General features: G+C 32.4%; 1 protein-coding gene across 1 annotated transcript; it reads right to left on the bottom strand.

The window, feature by feature from the left end:
- Positions 1-455: 455 nt before the first annotated feature.
- LOC140432202 (phenoloxidase-activating enzyme 1-like) lies at positions 456-11,386 on the bottom strand. Its single transcript, XM_072520026.1, has 3 exons — positions 10,975-11,386; positions 7,944-8,031; positions 456-687 (listed from the first exon to the last, which is right to left on the bottom strand). The coding sequence occupies exons 1-3, from the start codon at positions 11,336-11,338 to the stop codon at positions 456-458; spliced, it is 684 nt and encodes a 227-aa protein (XP_072376127.1). The 5' UTR covers positions 11,339-11,386.
- Between the last annotated feature and the right edge of the window lie 1,212 nt (positions 11,387-12,598).

The raw sequence follows: 12,598 nt of genomic DNA, 5'->3' as shown, positions 1-12,598 counted from the left end.
ACTCGCCTAATTGTTTCCATCTTGCATGCTGTTCTGATTTCGCCACTTTTTTTTTCGACCCCTCAGTGTGTTTCCCGCGATTCTTCTTAGTATTCGAATTTCTGTTATCTTCAGCATCCTTTGTTTTCTGGTTGAATCAGAGCTCGTTTGTATCTCATTATTGGTGTTATAGCCGTCTTGTATATTCTTGTCTTTATTTCCATTCTAATGTGTTTTTCCTCTATATCCGCAATGTTTGAACATCGTGTTGCTTCATTAGCTTTCTGTCTTTGTTTTTTTTACCTCTGCTTCTAGCTAACCTTAACTGGATAGTGTGATGCCTAAATAGTTGGTTTCCATAATCTGTTCAATGCTGGTTCCGTCAATTTCTATTTTGTATCCGATTGGTTCTTTGCTGATGGCTATAGTTATTTTCTGGGGTTAAATGAGCATGTTTAGCCTCTTTGCTATTATGTTCAACTTTGTAAGTCGTTCTCATTTTCTGCTGTTAGTATGGCATCGTCTGCATAGCAGAGGATCGTAATTTCTTCATTTCCTGTCGTATTATCTCTATCTCTGTTCACGCTTTTAAATATTTCATCTGTTATGAGATTAAAGAATAGAGGGCTTAAGTCTTCTTGCCTTATACCAATGCCTGTGTCTATTTCCTGTGTCAGTTGTCCATCTAATATGTCTATTGGTACTTGTCTATTGTATAAAAGGTGACAGCCCTACTCTGATAAATGCTTTTGTAAGACAATCAAGCAAAATAACATCAGTCGATTGTATTTTAGTGCTTTTTCCGTGATTTATCTCATAACAAATACTGCGTCTGTACATGATGTTCCGCTTCGGAAGCCTCAAGTGATATTCTTTCGTTTATTAATTTGGTTAAAGTTTACTTTCAGAGTGGTGTGTAATATATTGATTTCTTTATAGTTTTCTGGTTCTTGTCACAATTTTAAACAGAAGGATTAGTATGCTTATATCCCATTCTTTGGATACTTTATTGTAGTGTAATATAATATATTGATGTAGTGTAATCAAACACCTACTACATTATGTTTGGCTAAAATACGTTGGCAGAAATGTAACTATCGCTGAAGATTTCTTGGAAGTTAACTGTTAAACTTAACGTTTCCTTTTCCCTTAACTTAACACGATACATGCCTGTATCTTGTTTGCTCTTCTCAGTCACGTTTTTCCTGCTATCTTTCTTAGATCATCGTGCCATCTCATTATGGGTCTTTCACTCTGAGATAGCGCGTCTTCTTTTTCTATCCCAAGATCTCTTTATTTTTTTTATTATTTTTTGGACTAAATAAATTATTGTATTCGGTCACGTTTTTGTCAATATTGTGTTGTTTATTAGGATTTCTTAATCCTCTCAGCTTATTAGCCTATTTTCCAATCATTAATTCTTGGCTAAACGTGTTTTCGTAGCCATTTTTGGCTTTACTATCGGCACAGTTTTGGCTGTACTACTGCCTACTATCGGTACTTATTTGCGAGCATTATTGTTGTTGAGAGTGAAGAGTATTAAAAAAGGGAAATACCTAGATAAAAATGGGGAAAAATTAAAAATTTGTAATACTTTTCTACATGCACTATATTATTATATCTATTATACTGATACTAGAGGAGTCTAATACCAAGATAAAACAAATCTTCTATTTTACAATCTTACCACGATCAAAATTGGCAGGCCCCTTAAGTTTAATTAAGGGCAATATCATCAGAAAATGTTTTTGGGGTTATAATCTGGATGAATAATTATTTTCTCGATCTGAAAATCTTGAGTAGGGGGGTGCGCAGTTAACCCGTGGGTCGGAATGCAGTCTATCTGAGTTTGTACGTTGTACTTCTCCCAATCGCACACGCAATTCTAAAAATACAAATTTTAAATGTAGCTTGATAAATAAAAAAACAATAAATTAATTAACGCTATAAATATATCTTTAAAATGTTTAACCCATTAAGCTGCCACCTAACCCATTTCGGGGATTTTGACTTTTAACATTGGTGCATGGACAAACGTATGAAAGCAACTAATGTCAAGAATCGACAAACAAATTCAACTTAATAAAAAATAAGGCATGACATTTGCAAAAACCTTTAGTAGAAATGATAAAATTGAGAATGTTCGATTACAAAAAAGCAGTGACTGAAAGGAAAGTCGCCTGAAGTTTTTGAAAGTATGTTTAATGAAGAAATAAATACTAGATATAGTATATAATAAAAGAAAGTGTCACATATGCTGTCCATTTTACTTTGTCAACAGACTGTTTATTTGTTTTTTTTAGGATTTTTAATGCTTATTGGATATCATTCATTATCACAGGGGCAATGGATCGCTGTGAAGAGTTGTAAGAATTGGGCATTGTAAGTTGTAAGTAAATGTTTTTTCTAGAAACAGTTATTTAGAAATAAAAAAATATTCATTTCAATGATAATTTAGAGCTCCTCCCTACTAAGACAACAGACCCCGATTTCAGAATATATCCACTGATACATCTTATGAAACCAACGATATATCTCAAATGAAGTTGTTTAAAAAAATATGAATATTAATGAGTAATATGAGTAATAATGGGTAGGTACTGTAGTCATTATTATTTCATTAATTCATTGGAGGAAAGCCAAATCGATTTGGATTCAAACAATGGACAATGTCCTGTGCAGAAACGAGATACTGTTATCACACTGAGCATTACAAGGCCTGGGAGCCAGAACAAATCGTGTAAACCAGTGCGCATTTTGATATAAAATCTCGCGAGCGGGGTTATTGACTACCTATTTTTGTGAATGAATATTATTTAAAAAAAATGAAAACGAAGTGAAAACTCAGACGACAGCAGTAATGTACCTTTATGTAAATGAAAGAAATGTAGGAAATATGACGATCAGTATTTGATTTGCGGATTTACCTGCATTGCTAAAGGGATATGTAGAACTTCCTCAACGTGTTGTTTGTCACAAAGTTTTGTCAGCGGAAAGTGTGCTTCCTTACAAATTTAAATGTTATTCGAAATCAACTCACAGTCATTTACAAAGTAAGCGCGAGATACTTTCTTTTGTAATAAAATTGCGAAAACTAAAACATCAGTCCAGGGCTTTGATTTCGAGAGCGATCAATTCCTACCCAAAACATTGCTCGTCCCATATATGGTACGAGAATGGCCACTGTGTTGCCAAATGTAAGAAACCACACACGATTGCAGAGGAACTGATCTTACTTGCAGCGCGGTTGATATTATATCAGTGATAATTGGAGATTAAAGGCAGCTAAGAGAAATAAAAAATTTACATATTTTAAACAATACCATTAAGTCGCCTTATTCACGACATGCAGAAGATATTTATGTGCAAATTGTGGGGAAAGCTATGTAAAGAATTGGGTGCGAGTATACCTTCTTAAGTTTATTATTGCAATTCTCGTTGGTTGTCTAAAGGTAATTTACTCGCACGTGGATAGGAATTAAGGAACGAATTTTTACAAACATCTACAGATATAATCACATAATAAGACGCAAAACGTTATTAATTTAGATTTTTATAATAAAATTAATAACATATCTCTGTGACAAAAAAAACTGAAAAAACTGGAATCATTTGAGCTGTGGGTGTACAGAAGAATTCTGAAAATATCATGGACAAAACACGTCACAAACAAAGAGGTTTCTGGGAAGGATGAACAAAGAAATGGCAAATTTTAATTCAATAAAAACAAGAAAATTAGAATATCTCGGACATATTACACGTGGAGAGAAATACACCTTGCTCCAACTGATTATGCAGGGAAAGATCCAAGGAAAGAGAAGCATAGGGAGGCGTTAGAATGTCATGGCTGCGGCAACCTGAGAGAGTGGTACGGATGTACATCAAATGAACTTTTCAGAGCAGCTGTCTCAAAAGTCCGAATAGCTATGATGATGTGACCGACCTCCGCCGCGGAGATGGCACTTGAAAAAGAAGAAGTGACAAATAAAAAAAATTAAATGATCTTAAGCCATTGCTTGGAAACAATACTCATATCCTGCAGTTGGCAGATAAAATTACTGGGTTTCAGAAGAAGTTGCTCTTAAAGAAGAGAAAAATTAAAAGATTAGAAGATACAAGAAAAATCGATAGAAATCCTAGATCCCCTTTAAAAATAATGCTTGCACGGCACTTCCTACCGTTAAGCGAACAGCAAACACTTTAAAAAATTATTTGCCTGATAAATCTGGAGCAATATGACTGACAATAAAACTCCTTTCCAGTAGCCCGCACCATCGACAATTTCAACAGAGGAAGAAACTCTGAGATAGCGCGTGCGTCGGTAGCTTCGTGTAAAGATAGACACAGCGTTTCTCACCGAAACGTTTAACGAGTCGGTAGTGATTTTATTAAACACAATTTGTGCAGAGTTCGATAGGGTTTTCAAGATAAACGGTGTATTGTATTTATCAGTATTGTACATGCGTTGGAAATTTTACAAGAAGAAACAACAAAAACGTAGAATGTGGATACATCCAATTATCAAAGAAAGGGAACAAAAAGAGCATTTTCTTACTTTGTTTGCTGAAGTACAACGAAACGACGAAAAATTTTTTAACGCTACTGGGATGTCGCGAGATACTTTTGATGAGTTGCTCACAATTTGCCAAGAAAGGCTAACCGAGAGAGATACACGTATGAAAAAATCAAAAACACCGGAGGAAAAATTCAAAAATCGAGACAAAAACGCGCGCGCGTGTGTGTACAGAGCTATCAAAACACAATAAACACCCCAAGCCTCTCGTTTTTAAAACAGATGCGATTCTATAATAGACATTTACCACCAACCGACTATGTTTTAGAACCGCTTTGGGAAACGAGGCAGTCAGAACCGCTGTGTATGTTTTACACCATTATAATTCAATGCATGATGCAACGACTCGGGCACTGATACGTTTAACGCTTCGGTTAAAACCGATGTGTGTGTCTTTACCCTAAAGCTTATTCTGATTTTCTAATAAAACTATAAATGTCCAAATAGTGTTTTCTGATAACCTGTTACTAGTCAAACACTAAAATTGGTAAGTATTTTGGGGGGTCTGGTTGAGGGGTCTCGTAAAAAAATGGCAAAGTCCCAAGTGCCTCAGAGTATTATAAGTTTGTGAAGCCGAGTCTAAACAAATGTCCTATAAAATCAGACAATGAATTCAAAAAGGAATTTTGCAGCAGTTTAGAATAGATTTGATGTAAATAACATATTTTGTGTAGTCTGGAAAGACAAAAAATGTGTTAAAATTAAAAAAAAAATGTATCTAGATGGGTCCTTGGGAAGTTGTCTGTCTCCCTTCGGACGCGTCCCCAGATGGTGGATAGGGAATTGCCCTAACCGGTCATAGGACCGGTGGGCAGTTATGAAATAAAAATACCAACCTCGAACCAAAACAGACTAAGGTATGGCAACCCTAACAGAAAAGTCCCTAGCCCTTCAGGTTGGGGGTTGGACTAGAATCTGATAACCTCTTTCTGTAAAAAAACATATGTTGCAGATTCTCAGGAACTATTAGCTAGATAGAACTCACGACGACGACTCTGCAAACGAAAAATGGAACTGAGATTAGAAATATAGAATACCCGAACCCTGTACCGAACTGGAGCACTCACATCTTTGCTAGACATAGTGAACACATACAAAGTAGATGTTTTAGCACTGCCGGAAATTCGGTGGACGGGAACTGGCACTCTTGACAAGAGAACCCATTCCATATATTATAGTTGCAATGAAAACCAACACACAGATGAGGTGGGATTTATTGTAAACCCAAAAACCAAAGGCCTAATTATTGACTTTAAAGCCAATCAAACAATGTGCTATTTGCGCTTGAAAGGGAAATTCTTTAATTTACAGTTTGATCAATACACATGCCCCAACTTATGATAAACCAGAGGAAATAAAAGAACAGTTCTTCTAAGACCTAGAGCAAGCCTACAGGAGATTTCCCAGAAATGACATTAAGATTGTATTAGGTGACATGAATGCAAGAATAGCTTACACAACATCAGTAGCGATAATGGATTACGACTGTTAAACCTAGCAGCAGTACTCAATATGACAGTCGCCAGCACCTATTTTAAACACAAGAACATACACAAGGTAACCTTGGCCTCTCCTGATGGAAGAACAACGAGTCAGATTGATCACATGATGTCAAAGTAGATCAACACTTTTGCATAAGTTTGGACTGAAATGTTAACAAATACAAAATAAGAATTCCCGGCAAAATGTATTTTCATAATTTTACAAACATTACAGACATAGCTGTTGTAAATGCTTACGTGGTATATTGCCTTGCTAATAACCGCATACCATTATTCGACTTTAGATGATAATATCGTCCGGGTATATTTATAGCAAGCATCTTTTTCTAATCCAACAAATCTTGGTAGATCATATATTAAAAAAAGCTTGAAAACTAGTTATCAAAATGATAAAACAAGATCCAATACCACATTACTTAAAAAGAACTTTAGAAAAAAGCAAAGGAAATGCACAGTGTGCAAAACAAACGTTATAAAAGAATGTGACAAATGTAATGTCGGGTTACATGGAAACGGAATACCCAAATAAATAAGTGTTAATTGTATAAAATATTCTATAAAACACAACAACCATTTTAATAACAAAATATTATTTAAATATAATTACGTTTTATGCATATACACAACTTTTCCCATTAAAATTAAAAAAAAAATTGGCAGTCAATGAGCTAATCAACTGATTCGTATGTCGGTATATAATAGCTACATTTCATTAAAAACATTTCAAGTAAACACACTGACACTTTCAAAATGTCAAGCTTTAAATGTCAAACCAAAATGAACGTTTATATGAATTTCACATCAAATTTTCTTTGAAAGGTGACATTTAAAACCCATTTTTTGTTAAAATTGTTTAAATTGTTTTAAACAAATTTTTATTAAGTCTTTCAAACATTTAACAACATATATATATATATATATATATAAACTAAGGTACACTCGAAGAGTGGTGGGTTTATCGGTCAAAGTGGAGAAATAAAAGACAAAGACGATGGCTACTTCATCTATTTATTGAAGACGTTTCGCTTTCTGCTCAGAAAGCATCATCAGTTCATCTAAAAAGAACAATATGAAACCAAACATCCATAGAGAAGTTATAACCAAAGTGTGTTACCTTACAAAGACATGTAGCAGTCAGTGATGTAAAAAATATGAAAAAGCTTACAAAGCTGGACATTCAGAGTTAACGTTGTATATAACAATTAATTGAAACTAGGTAAAGTTTGCAATTTGACAAAATTAGCACAGCAAAAGAACATGTGATAAAAATACATGTATATATAAAAAAAAATTTTATAAAAACTTAGTAAAAAACATTAAGGTTTATTTTAAAGTGTAAAGAACTAGAAAGATCATTAGATTGCACTTCCAACAAATTTATTAAAAATTATATTTTAATTTTAACTTTAGGTAACATTATAAGTTATTAAAGATTAATAGTAATAAAGAAAAAAAATGAAGTTACCAGTCTTTAGCTTACTGAGGCTCGTTGGTAAATGAATGCGTGGTGCGAGTGCGTGCGAGTGCGTGGGTGTCAAAACTTTTAAATTCATTTACCAACGAGCCTCAGTAAGCTAAAGACTGGTAACTTCATTTTTTTATTCTTCTCTATGGATGTTTGGTTTCATATTGTTCTTTTTAGATGAACTGATGATGCTTTCTGAGCAGAAAGCGAAACGTCTTCAATAAATAGATGAAGTAGCCATCGTCTTTGTCTTTTATTTCTCCACTTTGACCGATAAACCCACCACTCTTCGAGTGTACCTTAGTTTATATTGGATTGACGGTCGTACTCCTTTTCTCGATATATATATATATATATATATATATATATATATATATATATATATATATATATATATAGCATAGGATAAAGAATAAATACTTACACCGAGGGATCTGATACGCAATGAGCTGCTGTAAGTACATATCTGTCATTTATAACAGATCCTCCACATCTAAAGTCAATTATACCATCTGAAAATATAAAACAAGCAGTATTAAAATGAATTTAAAAACAACTATAAAATGAGTAAAATATCCCGTAAATTTTTTTAAAATATACTAATTTACATTTATTTAATGACACTACAAATATAACATTGACACTATTTTTATGGCGATTCACCAAATTCTTGTGCGCTGGATGTTCCCCTGAAAAAACTGTATTTTTAAATCATTAAGTTTACACAGATAAACGATACATATTTATAGTTTATTCATAAATCCGTAAATGGAAAAAAATAAAAAGGAAAAAATGGACTACAGTATCGAATATTATACAGTATCGGCAAAACTTGAAGGTATAAATGAATGGACACAAAATAGAAAAAAAGAATGGAATAACCACATAAGCAGAAAGGAGGAGACCCGTGTCTCCTCCTCCGAGAAACACAATTTTAAAAAAATTTCAGGGAGAACGACGCGTGCTCCTTACGGCTATGGAAAATAGATTAAGACCGATTATCAGACCTATTAAGTATACATAAATTTGTTTATAGAAATAGGTCAAGCCATTTGGAAGAAGTATGGCAACTAACTCTTTGATACTAATATGGCAATTAAAAATAGGGGTTAGTAATATTAGGGTGAAAATTAAGGGATCTATGTACTCTTTAACACACATTGTAGCGTTATAACTGCTACATTGCCTGCTTTCTTTCTTATGTTAATATATTTCGTTAATTCTATTCTCCAATTTCCATATCTTCTGTCATAATTCATATTCTTCTATATCCTCCATTGTATCTCTTATTTTTCTATATATTTTCTCAGATATAGATTGTATCAGAATTATGTCGTTACTTAATTGATTCATTATTCTCTTTTCATTTTTACTGGTATTTGGTATAAAAACCAGTTGGCGTCCAAATCTATCTTCTTTATATATATATATATATATATATATATATATATATATATATATATATATATATATATATATATATATATATATATATATTTCAGTATCTACCTTTCCTATTTTCTTAATAATCATCATTTTTATCTTTTACTCAAGTTTCTAAAGAATGAATTTTATTTTCATCTCTATTTCTGTTACTTTGGAACGAGAGGTGCCATCTTTATTCTCTGTTTAGTTTAATGCTAGTGACAAAGACTCCTTTTTGTTGACATTTCCCCCTTCCCGTTCGATACAAAAGTCGATATAATGGCTTTTATTTCTAAAAATGTCGATTTTCTTCATGACTTCTGTAAAAGTATAATAACCAATTGTTGTGTCGTCTCCTGAATTAGGAGGTAAGAGTATAATATATTTTATCGGTTTCCTGATTCTACCTGTTGTATAAAAATCTTTTATAATTTTAACTTTGAAAATTCTCATTATTTATGATTATCGTATGTAAGTAGGTACATATTTTTGTGGATATTTCTTATCTTTTTTATTTTATATAAAAAACTAGCGATAAGAAATATATAGTTTCTTTAATATAGTATGTAAAAGTTTTACGAATATTTTTACAGTTTTAAATATTAAATTTAAATCCTTAATAATATCTTTTGATTTTAATAATAATTAACTTTTGACAAACTACCATTTCTGTATAGAAATGTTTCTAAATTCTAAATTATCTAGCTTTGCAATAAATATATCTTGTCATTTTTACCGAATCCGCTTTTTAATTAATATTAGAATATTTCAGTTGTAAAAAGTAATTACCATTTGCTTTAAAATATTATATATCCTTACTTTTACTTATTTGCTTTTGATAAATACAAAAATAAGAATTGTTTCTCGACTTGCTTGGGTGAATAATGATAAAATTTTGTTAAATTTGATTGGTCACCTATTCATCCCCCAAGCAAGGTCTCTCATTTTGGTTTCACCATTTTCTGAAGCAAGGTGTGTTTTTCTTCATTTTAGTCAACATCCGGGATACATTTCTCAGGTGCGGGTCAAATTATATTAACATCCAGAAGACCAACCGGCCTGAGAATGGCACTATCATTCCGATAGGAGAGTTGACTCCAGGGCAAGAAAATCCACAACTAACAACATGGCTTGCTAACAACCATAGCAGAAAAGACCAGGATAAAACCTAGGATTTCTGTCTTTTTTTTTTAATATTTTAATAAACATGTGTTAATTTAACTGTGTATTGTTTCTTCTTTTTACTTGTTTGCGTGTGTTGCTCCAGAGTAGGCCATATTCACGTCCTGAGTGAGCTAGCCAGGGAGTGTTTCGTGTAACGTCTAATGTAACAATTTTGCAATTGATACATTAGGGGTTATGATGTTAAACGTTACAACATCATAAAAAATAGAAGTAAAAAATTTTGTTTAAAAACTAAAAAAAAATGTTTGGAGTGCACCACATTAGCAATTAAGGATATCAAAAATATATTACCACCAATTATTAGATCTACCTAATATACCTACATGGAAAATTTTATAAAAATCATTCATCCCGTTTCGGATGAGTAGGGCAACTAACTCTGTGACACTAGTATGGCTATTAACCAATAGGGGTTGGTGATAGAAGGTTGAAAATTATTATAATTAAGTATTTTTTTTAATGCCACATCCGAAAAAAATAAAAATAAAAATTTTTGTCCAAAAAATAAAAAAAAATGTTTGGAGTGAACCACTCTTACCCTAGAGCGGCAATAAAAATGGATTACGACCTATTCTGAGACCTACCGAATATATATGCAAAATTTCGTAAATGCAGCTCCAGTCATTTCGGAGAAGTATGTCAATTAACTCTGTGATACTAATATGGCTATTAAGAAATATGAGTTAGTAATAGAGGTGTTAGTAATTTTTTACACAAAACCTTCCCCTGATAATAACAAACACAACAAAAAAAGAATTATCTAATTTGGTGCAGTCGTTCTGAAGTGATGCCCGTAAACATTTTGGCGATTCATTTCTATTAATATAGATTATAAGCTTGCTCACCTGAACTATTATAAAATATTAACGCCATCCATGGATATTCATTCAATCCAGCAGTCTGTCCATTAGTAATCCTCGAACCTGTGCTGACAACTCCACAAATATTTTGGGGTAGCAAACGGTAGTTATAGTGTTTTGTTAGAGAATCAGAAAATCTATCAGATACGTGTGTGGAAAAAGGAGATACCGTTTTATATTCTGTTGTGGTCTCTAAAGGAATAGTAGTAGGCCTACTACAACACACATAGGGAGTATTTCCTTTAAAACCACATTGATTTTCTCTGATGGCACTTATTACATTTCTGGGTCGAGGTATTGGATTATTATTCAGAAGATCGTTAAAAAATGGACATTGTCTGATAGGCATGCACAAGTCTCCTTTTGAAGCTGTGCAAGTAATTGTTGGAAAATCTGAAAATAAAATGTTACAAGTCAATAAAAAAAAACTTAAAATTAATATAAATTTATTTTTATTATAAAAAGAAATTAGCAGAGGCAATTAGAAAAATAAGAATAGAAAATTTAACAAACAATACTGACAGTAACAGAAAAGAATACAGAGAATTCAGGAGAAATATGAAGAGAACATGCAAAACAAAAAAAGAAAATACAATGAAAACAAACACAAAGAAAAATTAAAAAAAAAAGTAAATAAGATCCTTTTACCAGGAAACAAGAAAATGGAAAGAGGATATCAGAAAAATAACCCATTCATGAAGAATAATAATTGGATATTGATAAATGAACCAGGGGATACAATGAGAAATGGGAAAACTTACTTTACACAACTGTTAAACAATAACGAAGAAGAGAGGGAAACAATCCATAAAATTGTAGATAATCACATAGTGGTAGAAATGCCTACAAAGGAAGAAATAGAAAAAGAAATAAAGGGACTAAAAAACAATAAAAGCCCAGGAAAGGAATAACGGAAATATCGGAAGAAATTATAAAAGTATGAGGGAAAGGGCTGCATAAAGACATACATAATCTGATAAAAAGCATATGGGAAACAGAAAAAATGCCAAGAGAGTGGGTTATAGCAAAAATATGCAAAATACATAAAAGAGATGGCAAAATGAGATATGAAAACTATAGAGGCATCGCGTTGCTAGAAGTAGTTAACACAATCTTGAGAGTAATCATATTGGGCGAATAATAATCAAGATATTGGGCGAATATCTGGCAGAATTTAGAATCAACTATAGTAGAAAGCCTCAATTTAGAATAGTGATTTCATAGTTTAAACGCCGAATATCCTCAAATTTAAATGTACACAGCGGCCCTCGAAAACTGCCTGTTTTCTCTTCTCAATTGCAAATTGCGTTTCCTCATAAGAAATTACAGAATATATAAAGTAGTATATTTATTTGTGCTTCTCTATAGTAGACTTGACCAGAAGTTGTCATACAGTGTAGCCAATTGTTGTTCACAAGTAGTAATTATGGTCATACAAAACCTGTATTCTTCCAGGCAGCGATTATTACCGTCATAAACATACAAAAAAACATGATTTTTCCAATAGTAAAACTTAAGCACAAAATTGTAATGAAATAAATTTTATTTATATTTTCCGTTTCGTTACATAATTAAATTTATAAAATAAAAATCACTCTGAGATAGCGCG

Source organism: Diabrotica undecimpunctata, unplaced genomic scaffold, assembly GCF_040954645.1.
Source record: "Diabrotica undecimpunctata isolate CICGRU unplaced genomic scaffold, icDiaUnde3 ctg00003214.1, whole genome shotgun sequence".
NCBI lineage: Eukaryota > Metazoa > Arthropoda > Insecta > Coleoptera > Chrysomelidae > Diabrotica > Diabrotica undecimpunctata.
The sequence above is the reverse complement of the archived record's forward strand: the minus strand, read 5'-3'. Positions and strand labels throughout refer to the sequence as shown.